The sequence below is a fragment of the Astatotilapia calliptera genome, chromosome 4, assembly GCF_900246225.1.
Source record: "Astatotilapia calliptera chromosome 4, fAstCal1.2, whole genome shotgun sequence".
NCBI classification, from domain to species: Eukaryota; Metazoa; Chordata; class Actinopteri; order Cichliformes; family Cichlidae; genus Astatotilapia; species Astatotilapia calliptera.
This window is the reverse complement of record NC_039305.1, coordinates 1,677,903-1,697,701: the sequence shown is the minus strand read 5'-3', so window position 1 is coordinate 1,697,701 and position 19,799 is coordinate 1,677,903. Positions and strand designations below refer to the sequence as shown.

The window sequence follows — 19,799 nt, the reverse complement described above, 5'->3', positions numbered from 1 at the left end:
CAAAAAGAGAGATGAAAAGAGATAATAAAGTCAATAAAATGGCTTTAGTTTCTTCATCATGGTTGTACAAAGACTGATTTGTGTTTGTGCAGGTCTGAGATCAGCTTGGTTCTGTCTGAGATTCCTTCATATTTAGAGTTTTTCCTCCTCGCTGTCTCCGAGTGTTTCTCTCTGCTTCGACTGCTCTGAGACAGTCCGTGTTTGATTGAGCACAATGTAAATAGTGTGTGAATGTGTGGATGACGTAAAGCGCTATACAAATACAGGCCAATTACCAAATAAGATGAAAGTGAATTAAATCGTTTCAGAATGTGCCCCAGAGGGGCCGACATGGCAGCCTCGCCTCTGTCAGTCTGCCCCAGGACAGCTGTGGCTACAAGCTGCCTCCACCAGGGCGTGAATGTGAGAGTGGATCAAAAGTGGTATTGTAAAGCGCTTTATAAATGCAATCCATTATTATTATTATTGTTAATATTATTATTCCAAATATAATCATTGGTTGATTTTATATATTAAATTCTAAAAATCAAATAATACAACAATAAGATTTTTTTAAATGTTACATTTTAAAATGTCATTTTATCATTTTATATTTGATATATTCTGTCTTTAAATTGTGAAAATATATTTTAAAATCTTAATCTTAATAGTTTTTTTTACACCAGTGTTTTATCCAAACATATTCAAGATAAGAGTTGTTGTAGTTATTATACGGCATTGCTAATTTCTTCCTTTTGATGTAGTCTATCATACTGGGGTTTTTAAATTAAATTATTATTTGCTATATATATATATATATATATATATATATATATATATATATATATATATATATATATATAAATAGAAAGTGATGGATGGCACAGTTTTAATTCAACGAAAACATTAATCAAATATAAAATAATTCTGCTAAAGCTTTTTTCAAATTGTTCTTTGAAATCATTTAAAGACTGATTTTCTTTTTCAAAATAAATGTATTTACAACAGTGCTCAGGCTCTATTGACGTAAAATATTTTATTTTTTATAAATATGCATTGTTAATCAGTGATACTTAAAAGTTTAAGGGTCATTATTCTGCAGTTAAGTTCATGTAAGCATTGTTTTTAAAGGAAGTAATCAATCTTTTTGGGGGGGGATTTGTTGTTTTTTAAGCTGTTTTAATGACTTGACAAACAGAAATAAAACCAAACATTCCCAGGATTCCCGGTTTGTCTAATGTTATCAAAACAGCAAAGTGAACTGGAAACAAGTGTGAACTTTTGAGCCTTCAGGGAACATTTTTCTGTTGTCTGAGAAACTGATGATGAAAATACAGTTTTTCCAGTGATGTTCAGCAGAAATGATGCATTCCTATGAGAGGACAAAGCGAGAGAAGAGGATGGGGAGGAGGGAGAGCAGCAGAGGAACTGAGAGGTAGATGAAGTGAGCCGAGGAGGGCACAAAGGTGATGAAGCCCGGCTGGTTGGAGGTGATCTGTCTGTTGATCCAGGACTGGTACTGTGATACCCGAGTGTAGACTCCTGGGAAATTGGGCTGAGCGCAGCCTATCCCAAAGCTCACCACTCCAGCCTGGACCCAAACGGAGCTGTTTTTAACCACCAGTGGGCCTCCAGAGTCACCCTGCACACACCAGACATGGTGGTTATAGCACCAGCAGCCATGTGGATGCATATATGGATATATTTACATCTGTTCAAAAGTGACAATATTATATTTGTATAATTGTGTGTGTGTGTAAATATCAGTCTGCCAAATGAATTTGCTAACATTTGCGAGACACAATTTTCACCAAAAAAAGCACAAATGTTAAATTCTGTATGAAAAAGATAAATAAATCAATTACCAATCAATCAATGGTAAACATTGTTGTAGTTCTTGTTACTGTGTTCATTTTTATATAACATAGTTTTTTACGCTGTTTTTTAGCATTTACACTTAATTTCATTTATCTAATTTATGTTAATAACTTTAAAATACTCCAATTCCTCAGACAGTTTAAGTTGAGCCAGTTTTTCAATGTGATGAAAACATCTGGACACAAACTCAGTCAAGTCAAACTGATCTTCACAGTACGACAAAAGTGTGAACAAATACATGTTTCATATTTTGGGTCCTTCAGAGGTTCCACTGTCTGCGTTGTGATTGGTGCTTTACGTCGTGGCTTCAGACTCATTTGTAGGTGTTCACATGGACCCACACTCACCTGGCAGGAGTCCTTTCCTCCCTGAGTCACGCCAGCACACATCATGTTGCTTGTGATTCTACCATTGTAGGCATCGTTACAGTCGGTGTTGGACACGATAGGGATGCTCACCTCCTGTAGAGTCCCAGGGGAAGGAAGGGAAACTGAAAAAAACCAAACAGAAATGTGCAGTTTGAGGCATGAATCCACCACGTGTGAAGAAGATGCTTGGATACTGACATATATTTATCTTTGATATCGTTAGAGTTGTAGCCTGTGTACACTCATTCACTCACTTCTGTTAAACTTGCTGTTTTAGTTAGCCTCAGAGTTGCTCTTCAAAATGTATTTACTTACATTTCCTGCAAAGTCAGAGACCTAATGTCATGGTCCCGTGTCTGCCCGGACGGCTCCACAAGGCCACATGTGTTTCTGTTTACTTTCTCCTCTCACCTCCCCGCCGGGGCGGAGCTCATTACGGGCTCCCGCCCTTGGCTCACACACCTGCTCTTTTCCCGGACCCTGCGTGGGTACCCGCTGTGTGAATTTGAGTGAAGAGGAGGGCGAGTGTAAATTAGATTTTTCCCTTGGACCCCGCAATTCCCCCACTGTATATATCTCCACTTGGTGATTATATAAATAAGATCATTCCTTGTATTGAACTCTGCTCTGTGCTTGGTTCCTCCCCTGAATGTGACAGAATCATCCAGCCAATGAAATGGACTCAGCAGACCCAGCAGCTTCTGCTCCTATCCTCGCCGCCTTGACAGCAATTTTGGAGCGCCATGAGCAAATGTTTGCTCGCACCAGAGGTGAGCTTTCAAGCCTTAAGCATATCAGCTGTCAACTGCATCATAAAGATCCAAGAGTAGGAAAAAACTGCTCTAAAGAGTTTTGGCGCACAGGAGTTACCGCAAACACTGACCTCATTAAGATCACATGGATACGCCAGGAAATGAAGAAAAGCAGAAGCTGAGTATGATCATAATCCGACTATAACAGTAAAGGTTAGTAACTGTCGCTGCTCCAGTTCTTACCGCCGTCTCGGATGTCGCCCCAGCCGGTGACCCAGGTGGTCGTCTCTGCAGGGAAGACGCTGCCCTCCTCCGCCAGACACACAGGTCGGATGTAGTCCGTGAAGTCAACAGTTGAGGACAGCCGCAGCAGTGCGATGTCATTGTCGTTGGAGTTGGAGTTGTATTGTGAATGTATGATTATCCGTGACACTGACCGGGAAACCCCATTAGTATTAGTGCTTTGCAGTGACTCGTATCCGAGGTGAACAGTCAGTCTTGATGGGGTGCTGAAAATAGCAAGAAGTACTGACTGTTAGTGCTTAATTGATAGTTGACAGGTGAAGAGGGTGGGTCATATGACAGGGTGAGAGCTTACTTGGGGAAACAGTGGGCAGCAGTCAGGATCCATTCATTGTTGATCAGGGAGCCTCCGCAGAAGTGGCGACCGGATGCTTGCAGACTGACCTGCCAGGGCCACGCTCCCGCAGGAGCATCCTGGCCTCCTACAATCTTGGTGTTAAGTGGAGCTTGTCCACAAACTGTAGGCAAAGACATTTATGCACAAAGAAAAATTACTCTCAAACGTTCAAAGCTGGAGAGCAGCTTCAGACCAGATAACGCCGTGTCGGCCCATAAACAAAGCACGAGTGAATCCAGAGGTCAACAAATGAAAGCTCATCAGTCTGTCCCGTTTCAATGAGCCCAAATTTCAGGAACATCTTAAGAGACTTTGGAAAATTCAAAATCAAAACTTAGTGTATTTCAAATTCCTCTTCATAATGAATAGAGGAATACGGGACATCAGAATACTTGTTCTTATTGTTTAACGATGAAGAACTGCCGTGCAAGGAAAAAAAAACCCTGAGAATAATACAGCTGAAAAGCATTTTATTCATACATGTTCTTATCCATTACTATTACCTACTATATTGCAAGGTTTGTGTCCTGGCCATTTGTCCCAAACTGCATCTCAGTAAAAGAAATTCAATCTGCATTTTATTTATTAGAAACTCCTCTGCTGCCTCTAAACTTGGTTTACAGTGTTCAGAAAACACAGTTTATAGCCGTGTGTGTGTGTGTGTGTGTGTGTGTGTGTGTGTGTGTGTGTGTGTGTGTGTGTGTGTGTGTGAGTGTGTGTGTGTGTGTGTGTGTGTGTGTGTGTGTGTGTGTGTGTGTGTGTGTGTGTGTGAGTGTGTGTGTGTGTGTGTGTGTGTGTGTGTGTGTGTGTGTGTGTGCTCACCATCGAGCTGTGCGTTGCTTCCTGTTTAGAGACAATAGAGACAGAGACATGATGTATTTGTTAGATCTCCGTGGACTGAACAGGCTGGTTGTTCTTAACGTGCTGTTGGAGTTTCTGGGTGGGGCTGGAATGTGCGGCACGAAGCCAAACAAAAGACGGAAACGATGTCTTTGTCTTTGTCTGAGACAAGAAAACGATGATCTTGAAAGACAGGACATATCAGGAGGCCACAGTAAGAACACGAATGTACGGAGAGGTTGTGGTATGAAGAAGCGCGGCATTAAAGATTTTATCTTTCCACGGTTGATGGTTTGACTGACAACAAATAGCCCTATTACCAGCCTACTTTTGAATGCGAACATTTACAAAACATTCTGCTTTATGCTTCATTAAATTTCAGAGGGAAATCAGCTACTTCCTGTCATTGTGGAGATTTTAAAAGACTGTCAACAAAAACATTAAATTTAAAGAATGAAAAACTCGATCTCATTGCAGGCCGACATGGGCAACTCTTTCTTTTTTTACTCATCTGCGAACCCAACAGGAAGTCGTTGAATAAACACTTTGTTCACCAGCGTGGTGTTAAGAGGAGAACGACCCTGGAAATGTCACATTTAACACATCACTGAAATACAAAAGTTTAAATAAAGCTTTCAATTAACTTTTGTATTTCCATAGTCGGTGTTTTTTCTCTACAGTACTTCCTGTTTTTATGGTCATATGGTTTTTACCAGTGATGCTCGGTCTATACCGATATGGGGTCCATGCTAGTGTAACCATGGCTGATTTCTGCTTGCAGTGACATAATTATTGTTTCTGATCCAACCTGTGTGAGAGAACGCCCTCTGAGACGAGAGCGTTCAGTGAAAGGTAAAACCCACCCACGTGTCGATACCTCAGTATGAATCATCAGCAGGACACCGAGAATCAAACCGGCCAGCCTGGTTTTTTTAAACCGAAAAAAGCTTTGACGTGACCTGAAGCTCCTTTAACCTGTATGACTTCAAAGCTCTTTGACTTGTTTACTTTAGTCTACAGCTCTTAAATGAGCAGCTGACATCATGTTTTCTTTTCCAAGAATTTGTTTGTTCTGTGGGACACGTCGGGAACATCGGAGCTTCTACAGTCTAAAAGCATGATGTGAGAAAACCAAAGAACTTTATGGTGAAAGCACTTTTCTGGTTCCTTTTAATGTTTTAGCAGGAAGATTCTTTTAAATCATGTCTAAAATAAAATGTATTATTTTTATTATTACTGAACTGCATTATTTGATGAATTAAAGCTGTTCTTTACTCACAGCTTGACTCCGTCTGAACTCTGACCTGTGATGTAAGAGGAAGCAGGAAAACACGCTTTTGTTGCTTTTTATGTTTTAAATGATTACAGGGACGATCTGTTTTATTATTTTATGATGAAGTCATGATGGCGTGATCATGTTTGTTTGTTTTTCTCAGCTGATTTCTCCTTGTTTTGTAATTAATGTTAAATTAAAATACTCTTAAAAACTTTTATTGGAATCAACTTTCAGTCCTCGACAGAGATGAGGAAGCCCCCATCCATCAGGCCCTCAGGGCTGAGCAGCTGACTGTCACCATCAGTAAAGCACAGCGGCGCTGTCATCACGCTTTAGAAACTCATTCAGTGTGCCCGATGCTACCAGTGCATGCGGGCATCTCATAGTTATGTACACAATGTGCTCTGGCATCATCACTATGACAATCTGGTAGAAGGTTCCGCATCTTCCGGGCAAGGACAGAGAGACTCAAGAGGAGCTTCTATCCCCAAGCCATCCGTGCCCGAAACACACACACCCGCCCTCTCACATCATCTATAATTGACTGAGACAGGACTCTTCCAGACACTAAACCAAGGCACAATGTACATTTCAATTCCTTTAATTTTAAATATGCTTATATTGTCTATCCTGTAAAATAGTCAGATGCCTATTCATATTAATGTACAGAATTCACCTGCTTGCTGCTACTACTGCACATTCACCCAGTGTATATACTATATATATATAATGTTCTTCCTCTACACCCCCCCGCTACATTTCACTGTGTGTTATACTTGTATAACTATGTATGTCACAAATAAAGAACCTTGAACCTTGAACATATTAATTAGTTCCTGATGGTTTCTGTTCAGACTGAAAGAGGACAAAGTTCACAAGATTGTTTCCTGCGGGTGAACTTTATTTCACTTCCTCTTATTCTGCTTTGTTCGGCTAGCTTCACACAACGATCTTCGAAGAATAACTAACTAAAGTGAAGGCAAACGGTAGCCGACAGCTAGCAGCCGTGCTGTCTGTATCCATCACTCACAGCAGCCCTCACTTTAAGAAAACACATCTAAAGGCTACAGTTGTCTGTGGGACTGACTCGATGCCTCAAGCAAATAGAGAACTGCAGTTTTCAGTATTTACACCAAAATAGCCCCAAATATTCCTGTCAGAAGCCACGTGCCGACCTAAATGTAAACGTCAAAATATTTGACTTATTCTTTGCATATTTCCACGACCCTTTATCCATAACACATTCATAGAACCTACCGTTGTATATACTGGATTATCTTATTTTGTATTTCTTGAGTTTATATTCTGGTGCACTCTTTGCATTCTTCTGTTATCTGTACCTGAGCCGTGGGGTCTGTAAAATCTTATCTTCAAACTGGTACAGTTTACAAGAATTCACTCCCATGACTGCCAATTGAAACTACCACAGATCTCTTACAGGACAGTCGCCTGAGAGCAGGAACTGTCAGCAGTGAAGTGGAGGAAGGGTTCAGATATTTAAAAGATACTTTTACTGAGAACTTACATTAAAAAAAAACCTGTAAACGTGTGAGCAGAAGGATAAACTACAGCAATACAAATTGTATGCTTTTTATTGATGCTGAGACATTTCCATGTACATGAATTGTTAATTTTAGTAGTTGAGTAAATTTGTGATGTTTCACATCCTTCTAAACTTTATACATTTAACATTTATCTCTGAATTTAGTGAAATAAAGTACAAAGTATTAAAACGATCCTTCTAACTTTAAGATCTCAGGTTGTTGAAGCTGGTATTGTTGTGGCTCTTTTCATTTGTTCATTTATTTCTGGTAATCATGAGTCAGCTTGTTGTATTGTTCTGTAATGAGCAGTAAAAGCAGCACAAGAGCCCGGCTCAGGTCTCTGAGAAACACGGAGTCAAACTGACTCGTCTGGATGTTCGTGTTCGTGTAGCAGTGAAAACAGGAAATTTACAGATTTAAAAGCAGACTTTTAATTTTGTTTGATGTTACAACCTGAACAAATGTGTCCACGGCCATTTATAACTTACAATATTGTAAATTATTACAATTTTGTAAAAAGAGACGAGCCGAATTTCTTTGTATCATCATTTAAATTGCAAAATAAATGAGATTGTGAGTCTTAAATCTCAGGTGAGACTCACCTGTAAGCGTTAAGGCCAACAGCAGGGCTCCACATGAAAACAGCTCCATCCCCACAGAGTCTCTTCTCAAAGTGTCTCCCAACTCCAACGGCAGGAGTCTGTAAAGCACGAGGGCGTGACCGCCTGCATCATACCTGACCGTCAGTCAGCTGAGCACACGCCACAAACACACCTGACACACCTTCTTCTTCTGAAACCAAAAGCAAACACAGATGCAAACAGACCGCACTGCTCACGGTGCTAATGTTGTTGTCCTGATTTGTTTTTATTGATATGTTTACATTCATACAGATTTTCCACCAGTTTTCCTGTGAAAATGGTTTCATTTTTATTAATTTGCCAACAAAATATGTCAAATATTAAAAGCATTTCTGTATTTTATTTTACAAATATTATTACTTAGATTTTTATGTTCACTCTTCTTCTGACAAATAAAGTCGTCTAAGGAAAGAGAGCTCCTTCGACGACGATGACCTGGATGACTGAGAACCTTCACCGACAAATAAAGTCACAAACACTTTTCTTTATATTTATATTTTATATTTCATTCCGCACCGATCGACCTCTGCCCCAGTTACTAACGACTGTGCTGGCCTTAACGCTGCACCTGAGACCACAGACCAATTGTAAAGTCAGATGTGACGCTGATGGAGAGATCGGTGCAGGGCGATGGAGATGCAAATCGTTTCAGTGAGATCTCATTCATGGAAGTGATGTGAGACACACGGAGCAGCCAAAGCTCCGCGATGGCCATGCTCGGCTTGGACTTTAAGGTTCTGTTATTATGAAGTATTTTCTTTTTTGATTCTGAGCTTAATGATTGATCGTTTATTGATCCTCTGTCGTGAGTTCTTGGTTGCCGTTGTATATTAGAGGTGAAGTCCTGTGTGAAGTTGGAGGTTTCCTGATTTAGTTACTTCCTGTCTGGTTTTGGTCATCATTTGTTTCTTGTGTCTTGTATTTAGTCTTATTTACTTGTCTTGATTAGTTTCAGCAGTTTTTGTTCCAGGCTCCTGGTTAGTCCTCGTTGTGTCCGTGTACATACAGCCTGTGGTTTCCTTTGTTCCCTGTCAGAGCTTCTGTTTCTGTTCGTCATGCCTGTGTTCGTTCGCTTGTGTATTGAATTACGTTTCTGGACTTTCGTTTCCCAGGAGATAAAGGTAGTGAAACACTGAAACATACGAAGCTTTTGTGCCAGAACAATCTGAAACCATCTCTGCTGTGACTCCTGCTGCCAGTTTGTTATCTCTACATCTCGAGGATGCTTTTCTGTGAAACAGTGATGCAGGTGAGCTCTTTTTATGCCAGACTGTCAGTAACTATGATTCTCACGTCAGGCCAGCGATGATCCAACAGGATGATCAGTTTTTAGTTTACCTAACCATGTATATTTAAATTTTAAAAACTGACAACATTTGTTTTTTTTTAAATAAAAAGGTCAAATTAATCACATTTTCAGGGGCTGATTCTGACCAATCGTCACATCTTTACCTGTAACCATGAATAAACTTTCCTGAGCGATGCTTTGTCCTGTAACACCTACATGATGTTTTACTGAGACTGGAGCTTTGGTCGTGCCGTCCCAGCACAACTGCTGTTGTTTATGAAATATTCACAACAGACACGTCGGGGGAACGAAAGAAGGAAAGACAAAACTCATCTGCCAAGAAAATATGTTAAGAAAAAGATTGCCTGTAATTAATGAGTGTTTCTCTGTTGACAGTATGAATATACTCTTCATGGTGGCGTGTGTTGTTGTGAGGATGATGTCATCTAATGCAGCAAATACAGTTTTCTGTTGAAAGTAGAAAAAGGTAGCGAACAGACGGAGTCAGAGCTGAGAACTTCTGTTGAGCAGAGAAAAACTTTTTATTGACACTAATGAATTTGCAGCTCTCGCTCTCTGCTGATAGGAGAGGATGGAGCTCATCCACCTGTCTCTCTTTCTCTCATCTATACGCTGTTAATCATTCCAGTGAGATATTTATGTTATTTATATATCAATATATTTACTGGAGTCTGTTGACTGACTGAATAATCTATACTAGTCATCACAATCCACAGCAAAAACAATGAGTGGCATCAATCAAAGCACTCATCCAGTAACTACAAGGCCCGGCCCAAATGACTGTGTGTGATACAAAATGTGAATCGTTGTCCTGGCCTTATCGTAGCAGCAGGTACAACACCTGGTTTGGTTGTGGTCACGTGATCGCGGTGTTTCGAAACACATGAGCTTCCCATAAGCAAAGTCTGGAGCTGGAAGAGACGAACCTGCTCAGCCGAGTCGCTGCCTTCACCGACGCACAGAAGCTTCATGGAGCAGAGTCCACGCGCCTTCACATCAGCAGTGCTCAGTGGTGCTTTTGGTGGCTCATGACAAATGATGTGAGATTTATGAAGTGTATCATATATTTAATATCACACTGGGCAGATTTACCCGTGTACGGCTATTTTCAGTACATGTTGCTCGTTGTAAACTTTCCGTGTAACATTCACGATGATATTGTTGATGGTAACGTGTATGATTCCAGCGCAGCCGACAGGCACTTTGAATTTGTAAAGCTCCTCGCATTACATTCATAATCAAGTTCACTGACTGACGACCCTGCAGTGCTGTTTTCCTGTATTCCTGTTTCATCCACTTTAATAAAGTGTCCTGTGTTACAGTAACTGAGTTGTGGATTCGCTTAATGAACGCCTAAGTTGGGCTTCAATCTGCCTTAGACTCACTGACCTTCTTTGAATCAGCATCACAAAGATCCGAAGTCACTGACAAAACATACACGTATAAATAAATAAAATCTATAGAGAGAAACATGTTTGATATGTTTTTTATTAAGTTACACACAAACAGTGTTTTCTACCAACAGGCTCAGACAACAGACCAGAAACAAAGAAGCAATGTGTACAAGCAGGTGGCAAACACCGGTTTTTGAAGTAATTGTACAACAAATGCCTCCCAACAGCTTCAGTGTTTCCTGGAATTGATTCAGAAACACCAACAGAGCTATTATCCATCTCTTATGTCAGGCAAGTTTCCCCCAGATAGTCCTGGTTGAGATCTAGTGACTGTGAAAGCCATGGTGTATGATCACACCATTTTCATAATCAACTATTCAGTGACCCCTCTTCAAATACAAAACATCTCTCATAGCAACTTTGCACTGATTTTAAAACTCTTTCCCCTTTGACAAAGGGACCCGACGCAGCAGCAAAGTCCAACACTGACTCTTCGTGCAAATGTCAAGAGTAATTTCAGGGGATTTTCCAACCTCTTGGTTCACAAGAGCCAAAGAAAAATCCTCATCAACGTTGGAGTAAAAACTAGATGCTTTTATTGTATATACACTGATAACGCTTACTGTTGTGTCAATAAATAACACGCTGAAGACCACAGACAGCAGTCCAGGCATCAGGAGCTGGAAACATCACCTGATAAAGAAAAAAAGACAACGGACCAAATGAAGAACAGAAGTGTTCTTCATTGCACATTTTTGACCAATCAGAAGTCCCCTTCTTTCACTCTAGACTTTTGACCAATCACCAATCAGGACGAATTGCACTATGGTCCATCCCCCTTTTCAGGTAACCTTGCATTTGGAGTGTAATTGTTTTTGTGTTCTAGTTTCTGTTCATGGTGTTGGTTTGATTATTTCCCTGGGTTCAGTTTTCTGCCTCCTCTGTGTCTTGTAGTCAGTTTGTGTGCCTCAGCAGATTTTACTCTTGTTCTATACAACCTCTGTGTTTGTCTTCAGGTTCAGTCAGTAGTCGTTGTAGATGCTCTCATGCTCCTGCACCATCACCCCGTCCCAGGACAGACATGGATGTGATTCCTTCTGATTTGATCAGCTCCTCCCAGCAGCAGATCATTCCAGGGGCGATTCTAGGATCAGAGCTTTGGGGGTGCTGAGCACCCAGAGAGCTGCTCAGCCAGGCAAGCTCAACTTTACTCATCACGATGAGACGTTTTCCCTGTCTCTGTCAGTCCCTGCATCTTTAAATGTCTCCAGTTGTCCCGAGTTCCCTCTGTTCCTCTCTGTCCTCATCGTCTGTTGTCTTCGTCTCCGTTATCAGTCATCATAATTTTACAATCTCTGTGCAAGTCTGCAAATTTCTTTATTAAATCATAAGATTCTTAAATTCATCAAGTCTCTCTGTGCCTGGGTCCTCGTCACAAAACATGACATCACTGCTTTGTACATTTTAACACAATTTAATAAGCACATGCTTCAGCCAGTACCTTTTGATTAGCCTTGTCTCGTGGTTTCTTGCTTTGTGGTAGATCTTTATTCTGTTTTCACCGAGATATTTGAATACTAATCAATAAATCGATACTCAATTCTAAAAAAAAAAATTCTAAACCCACATTTGTGAAAGAAAAGCAAAACGCTTTTTTGAAAAGTTTTTAACAAAACCATCAAATCTGATAAAGGTTATTTAAATGCTGCAAAAGAAGAATGGATCGGAATAAAAATACATCCTAACCTTAATTACTGGGGAGAATAATGAATGATGCTCATAGTGAGCTTTTAATGTGTATGTATAATATAATACAGATACATAAAAATACACTCCAAAAATAGAAGAGTCCTTGAAATGTACAAAATATTAATAAAGAAATTATAAAAATGGAGGCAACTATGCCTATGGTACAATGTATGAAAAGATCTTTACTGCAGATACTAATATGGCTCTGCAGATTTTTTATTTTATTTTAACGTTGCCTCAGCTTGATGTTGGCAAATCTGTCACTGTTTGGTGATCAACTCTCTCAAGCAGTTTAAGAGTTTCTGCTGTGCCTGTCACTGCTCCCTGTCTGTTTCCTTACCTCATTCTTCCTGACCTTCCGCCCTTATATCCATTATGAACCTGGCTGTCTCACTGTACACACACACACACACACACACACACACACACACACACACACACACACACACACACACACAAACAACAGCAGTTATAAGGTTAATGGGAATCCAGTCAGTTAGCTAGTTAGTACCTTGGGTTTAATATCGGCACATATGACAAAATAAGCAGCTTCTCTCATTCCTTTTCAAACAGGACAGTGGTAACAACAGCAGGCTACAGACAATGTTACGTTTTAGATTTTAAATAGGCTGTATACATTTCAATGGGAGCAACAGGACGGTCAAATATCACTGATTTCACTACAGAGCAGGACGGATTGTAGGGCAGCAAACATCGTGGGGAAACACGTTTCCCACACTGCAGGTTACCTGGTGTCATGTTTTTCAGCTAAAAGAAACATGGTCTGACTCCTACCAACTGTACAAAGAGTAACGCAAGGTTAAAGGCAGCTAACATGTCCTGTTTTAAGCCAGGCTCTTCCACCTCCCTCTGCTGCGTCTCAGCCGCCATCGCTCTGGCAGTAGCTAGAGCCAGAGCAGGGGAGAGCTGGAACAAACCATTTTGGGAGGGGGGGGGGGGTATCTTTGTTGTTAAAATATCTCAACCAAGTTTCTATATTTTTGTAGTGTATCACACAAAAAATATGACACTATCCTGTACCAAATATTGTCAAAAAAGTAAGAAATCTTTGGGGGTGCTTTGATGAATTTTGATTAAAATGGGCTAAAACCGCCCCTGGATCATTCCTCTCTGACCGCAGTCCTTACTTCCTGCTCTCTGTTGATTTAAACCTTACTTTGGTGACATCTAGTGGAATGAAATGAGAATAACACCTCCGAGTGAAATAGTTCTTTGATTTTAACCTGTAAAGTTGCATTTTATATATTTCTGTTTATTAACTCGTAATCAAACTTTTTTCTTCCACCACTTACCTCACAGAATAGTCACAAACATTTTTATGTGTTATTTCTTTCTTTCTAATTCTTTTCATCTTTACTGCTTTTTCTTTAAAATAGTCAAAAATATTGCATACATGCCAACCCTCCCGATTTTTCCGGGAGAATCCCGAATTTCAGTGCCCCTACCGAAAATCTCCCGGAGCCACCATTCTCCCGAATTTCTCCCGATTTTCCACCCGGACAACAAAATTGAAAAACCATATTCCAGATTGGCCCAGCCAATTCCAGTTTCCAACAATGGCTACTACTACTGCAGCTACTGAGCTTTAATATTGCTCTTATTACTCTCTCTGGGTCGCATAATAAACTTTTAACACATTTTCAGGCGAGAATGTAAACTTCAGATATCTGAGCCGGGGAGAACAGCAAACTCCGGTCACATCGTCTTCAAATCTCTGCGGACTTTCGCTACTCAGGTTAAACATTATATATAAGTCACTTAAATAACTCATACATGTTATTGTTTGACTTTTTTCAGTGTTTTTTTCCCTGAGTAAATCGGTTTGGCTGTGATTAAAGTTACTAGATTAGATTAAATAAAACTTTATTAATCCCTCGGGAGGGTTTTCACACAGCTGAATAAACATCAAACGGAAAACTGATTAAACAGAAGCGTGAGACGGTCGAGAGTTTATAATTTATAAATAGTTATAATTTAGATAGCAAGGAGCAGACGGCAGTTTCACTGCACCGAGAGAGCTTAGATGAATTATACTTCAGCGATTTTCTTCTTCTATCAAGCGAACTTTATCCCAAAATGTGTAATTTTAAAGGATTTATGTTAATTCTAGTTAATTATCGCTGCAACGAAACGGATTTTAGTCGATGATGGTGATAATATCGTATTCAAAGGTGAAAAACCTTGCTTTGTTTCATGTTTAGTGACTCAGAGTTACAGAACTTAGCCTTTTCCCCTGCCCACATCCGCTGACTCAGATTTGTTCTATCTATCTATCATTTTTCCACGTTCTGACCTTCTTCTATGAGATTCTCGGAGAAGCTGGTAGAAACTTCTCCCGGTGACGTCACCACGCAGAGCTCACCGCGGAGCACTGTGATTGGACGAGAGTCACGGGAAAGCTCGAGAACTCACGAGAAGTCAGCGAGGAACGTATAAAGTCACTGTGCCGGTTAGAGACCCTGACATCAGACCACCGACAGGAGCTGGACGAGACAAATGCTACAGAGGAGAAGAACAAGAGCTTCATTCATCTTCTAAACGATCTTCATCTGTCAGCGAGAGTGAGTTTCATTTATAGTTTATTTGAAATAATGTTCTGTTCAACGAAATTAGTTTCTTAAATATTAGGCTTAAGAAATATAATGTTCAGGGATACTTTTAAAGTTTATTTAATTAAGCTTCATTCATTAGTGGCTGGACGAAAACTCAAAAATTACAATTCCTCTACATCTTTATGAAATAAGCTTTATTTTTTAACTTTTTATTTAAGTGTTTCAGTGTTGTTCCGGTGTTGGAAAAGTGTCAGTTATAAAAGATAACTACTGCAGTATTTGATTTAAAAATGTTTAAATAAAACCTTATTTAAAAATCTACTGATTTTTAAATAAGGTTTAGACATGAGGTGGATTTATATCTGTACCCAGCACCTAAAATCATGGCTGCCTTCTAGAAAATACAGTATTAATCGTGCAGAGTCACGAGACCATATTCAATAATAAATATATACTCAGTTGGACTAGGGAAGACTGTACTGATTTATTTTTAAATGCAGCAATGTTTAATGCAAGATTTAAAAAATCCATCCATCCATTCGCTTCCGCTTATCCTTTTCAGGGGCGCTGGAGCCTATCCCAGCTGTCATAGGGCGAGAGGCAGGCATGATTTAAAAAAATTTAGTTATATTTAAAACTTAAAATCTCAACATTTGCACAAATTGTACAACTTTGTTATTTTAAGGACCCATAGTTTGACTTAATTTAGCGCTCCATAAACAGAAGTTGTTGTTGCCTCTGTCAGTATTTGTTAATGTTCCTCTCTGATGTTTTCGCCTCCTCTTTAGGAGACTAAGTCAACGTAATCAAGATGTCTTCAGCTAAAGGCGTAGCGATCGGCATCGACCTGGGCACCACCTACTCCTGTGTGGGGGTTTTCCAGCACGGGAAAGTAGAAATCATCGCCAACGACCAGGGCAACAGGACCACCCCCAGCTATGTGGCCTTCACAGACACCGAGAGGCTCATCGGGGACGCAGCCAAGAACCAGGTGGCTCTGAACCCCAGCAACACTGTGTTTGATGCCAAGAGGCTGATTGGAAGAAAGTTTGATGAACCTGTGGTGCAGGCGGACATGAAGCACTGGCCCTTCAAGGTGATTTCAGATGGAGGGAAGCCCAAAATCGGAGTGGAGTACAAAGGGGAGGACAAGACCTTCTACCCCGAGGAGATCTCCTCCATGGTGCTGGTGAAGATGAAGGAGATCGCAGAGGCCTACCTGGGCCAAAAGGTGTCCAACGCTGTCATCACGGTCCCGGCATACTTCAACGACTCCCAGCGACAGGCCACTAAAGACGCGGGCGCCATCGCGGGCCTCAACGTCCTGAGGATCATCAACGAGCCCACGGCGGCCGCCATCGCCTACGGTCTGGACAAAGGCAAGTCAGGAGAGAGGAACGTCCTGATCTTTGACCTGGGTGGGGGCACCTTCGACGTGTCCATCCTGACCATCGAAGACGGTATCTTTGAGGTGAAGTCCACGGCCGGAGACACCCACCTGGGCGGAGAGGACTTTGACAACCGTATGGTGAACCACTTTGTGGAGGAGTTCAAGAGGAAGCACAAGAAGGACATCAGCCAGAACAAAAGAGCCTTGAGGAGGCTGCGCACGGCATGTGAGAGGGCCAAGCGCACCCTGTCATCCAGCACTCAGGCTAGCATTGAAATTGACTCTCTGTACGAGGGCATCGATTTCTACACCTCCATCACCAGAGCCCGGTTTGAGGAGCTATGCTCCGACCTGTTCAGGGGAACCTTGGAGCCGGTGGAGAAGTCCCTGAGGGACGCCAAACTGGACAAGGGACAGATCCACGATGTCGTCCTGGTGGGAGGCTCCACCCGAATCCCCAAAATCCAGAAGCTGCTGCAGGACTTCTTCAACGGCCGGGAGCTGAACAAGAGCATCAACCCAGACGAGGCCGTGGCTTACGGCGCCGCCGTCCAGGCCGCCATCCTCTCGGGTGACACCTCTGGCAACGTTCAGGACCTGCTGCTGCTGGACGTGGCGCCTCTGTCCCTGGGTATCGAGACGGCCGGAGGGGTTATGACGGCCCTGATCAAACGCAACACCACCATCCCCACCAAGCAGACCCAGACCTTCACCACCTACTCCGACAACCAGCCCGGCGTCCTGATCCAGGTCTACGAAGGAGAGAGAGCCATGACCAAGGACAACAACCTGCTGGGCAAGTTTGAGCTGACGGGGATCCCGCCCGCCCCGCGAGGCATCCCGCAGATTGAGGTCACCTTCGACGTTGACGCCAACGGCATTTTGAACGTGTCTGCAGTGGACAAGAGCACCGGCAAAGAGAACAAGATCACCATCACCAACGATAAGGGCCGACTGAGCAAAGAAGAGATCGAGAGGATGGTGCAGAACGCAGAGAAATACAAAGCCGAGGACGACCTTCAGAGGGACAAAATCGCCACCAAGAACTCCCTGGAGTCCTACGCCTTCAACATGAAGAGCAGCATGCAGGACGACAACCTGAAGGGCAAAATTAGCGAGGAGGACAAGAAGAAGGTGGTCGAGAAATGTGATGAGGCCATCGCCTGGCTGGAGAACAACCAGCTGGCTGATAAAGAGGAGTACCAACACAAGCAGAAAGAGCTGGAGAAAGTGTGCAACCCCATCATCAGCAAGCTGTATCAGGGAGGGATGCCCACTGGTGCTACCTGTGGAGAGCAGGCACGAGCCGGCTCCCAGGGTCCCACTATTGAGGAGGTGGACTAAAGAGGCCCTGAAGATGGACTCTGAGCTCACTGGGACTGTTGAACACTCACATCAGACTCTTTAGCTGTGGGCCACAAAATAAACTTTTAACATATTTTAAGGCGAGAAAGCAGCTGTGTAAATTACAAATGTCTGCTTGGTTTATCAAGAAATCGTATATTTGCAAAAGTGTGCCGACGTTTTCGGAGACATCTGTTACCCACCCGCTCGATAGCAGGCCGGGGGGTTCAATGGTCACTCCAGCCGGCAGCGGACTCCCGGCTTCATCGTTTTCAGACCCCCGCTCTTTTGCTACTCAGGTTAAACATGATATATTAGTCACTCAGATAACTTAAAAATGTAATTGTTTGCCTTTTTTGGGTGTTTTATTTGTTCTGGAGTAAATCGGTTTGGTTGATCAAAGTTATTAGATTATTAGATTAAATAAACTTTAATAATCCATCGACTGGGTTCCTCCGGGATTTTCTCACAGCTGAATAAACGTCAAACAGAAAACTGATTAAACAGAAGTGTGAGACGGTCGAGAATTTACGCCAGTGTCCTGTTATAGTTTAGACAGCAAGGAGCAGACGGCCGAGTTTATTAAACTCCACCGACACAGCGGTGACACAAATCTCAAGGCTAGACCGTCCCATTTCACAGCCTCGCACTTCCGGCCTTCTCAGTCTTCGAAGGACCCGGCCCACGTACACCGCGAAGGCCGGGTCCTCCGAAGGATGCAGCCGACATTTTGGGACACAGCTTTTGACTTCAAACTATTGGCCTCATGTTAGTTTTTGTTATTTATAATGTGTAAATGAAAAGGTGAAGGAACCGCTATACTTGTGTTTATGAATTTTAATATTCTTGCAATGCTGGATTTTGCAATAAAAACAGTCATTAAATACATTTATATTTTTCTTCGTTTAATTTACCATGTTGTCATACATATCACTGCATTTTGAAACATTTCTCCATCTGAATTTTGTCATCCGGTTAGACCAGAGATCATTAATACTGAATTTTTGTGCAAACTGTTTGAGGCCTTTAGGTAAAAAGAGGATCAGGAAACCATCTCTGTACAAGGATAAATCAAGAACGCATGGCACCGCATATATGAAAACAGGCACTGCAGTACGCAGAAATACCACCAGATGTCACTATTTAACACCTTTCAGAGCCTGAATGACACTTTTTTTTTTTTTTTATCAGAACTGAGCAGCTTTACAGCATTCATGCACAACAATCAATACTGCCACCACCTCTCATTTTCTTTTCCCGGTAAAGACAAACTCACATAATTTTCTCATTAGTGTACGGTGAAATTGGTTTCTTTTAATTTTGAACAAATTGAAAAAAAAAGTATGCACAGGACTAACTGCCACAAGCTGAAGAAATAAGTACAGATCAATCAAGACATTTTATATTACTTACATAATTTAGCTGAATAAAGACATTGGTAACCCACAATGATAGTAAATGTCCTGTATTGAAAGTCGATGAGAAAATACTGAGTAACTGGAGGAAATTTATGACAGAGGACTGCAGCTTAATGTTACTATTTAATGCCTAATATTATGATTTTTACTTTTTAATGCATAAAAAAGTCTGATTAGGCACAACTGGAATGTTCCTTTTGCTGAACCAAGAGTCCGAAATGGCTGCAAATGGGTCAATCTTTAACATGTCTAAAATACGAAAGGTCAAAATATTTTCTATATTGTAAGATCTGAACATGTTCAGCTCTGTCTGTCTGTTTATCAGTGCCACCATCTCCAGACCGAAGATCACTATCCTGTAACCTTCTCTTTCACTCTTGCTGCTCTCCTTCTGTTTCTCATCATGCCTGACAGTTGGCTCCACCCACTCCACCCGGGCTGCACTCTCTTCTTCACCTCTCTTGTGCACTCTCTGTTGTTGTGGATGGTTGACCCCAGGTATTTAAACCAATATACTTTCGCCACCTTTGCACCTTGCATGTTTTTTTCCCACCAGTCTACCTCTCATCAGAATCAGAATCAGAATACTTTATTAATCCCTGGGGGAAATTATTTTTTGTTACAGTGCTCCATTATAAACAAATTCACACACCTGTGACACATGACACACAACACCTTTTGCTTCCACTGACTTTTATTCCTCT

General features: G+C 41.5%; 2 protein-coding genes across 2 annotated transcripts; one reads left to right on the top strand and one right to left on the bottom strand.

The window, feature by feature from the left end:
* Window positions 1–1,000: 1,000 nt before the first annotated feature.
* LOC113020170 (trypsin I-P1-like) lies at window positions 1,001–7,936 on the bottom strand. Its single transcript, XM_026163914.1, has 6 exons — window positions 7,880–7,936; window positions 4,440–4,460; window positions 3,576–3,738; window positions 3,221–3,486; window positions 2,205–2,347; window positions 1,001–1,621 (listed from the first exon to the last, which is right to left on the bottom strand). The coding sequence occupies exons 1-6, from the start codon at window positions 7,926–7,928 to the stop codon at window positions 1,352–1,354; spliced, it is 912 nt and encodes a 303-aa protein (XP_026019699.1). The 5' UTR covers window positions 7,929–7,936; the 3' UTR covers window positions 1,001–1,351.
* A 6,600-nt stretch (window positions 7,937–14,536) lies between these two features.
* LOC113020169 (heat shock 70 kDa protein 1) lies at window positions 14,537–17,989 on the top strand. Its single transcript, XM_026163913.1, has 2 exons — window positions 14,537–14,952; window positions 15,732–17,989. The coding sequence occupies exon 2, from the start codon at window positions 15,755–15,757 to the stop codon at window positions 17,675–17,677; it is 1,923 nt and encodes a 640-aa protein (XP_026019698.1). The 5' UTR covers window positions 14,537–14,952; window positions 15,732–15,754; the 3' UTR covers window positions 17,678–17,989.
* The last annotated feature ends 1,810 nt before the right edge of the window (window positions 17,990–19,799 follow it).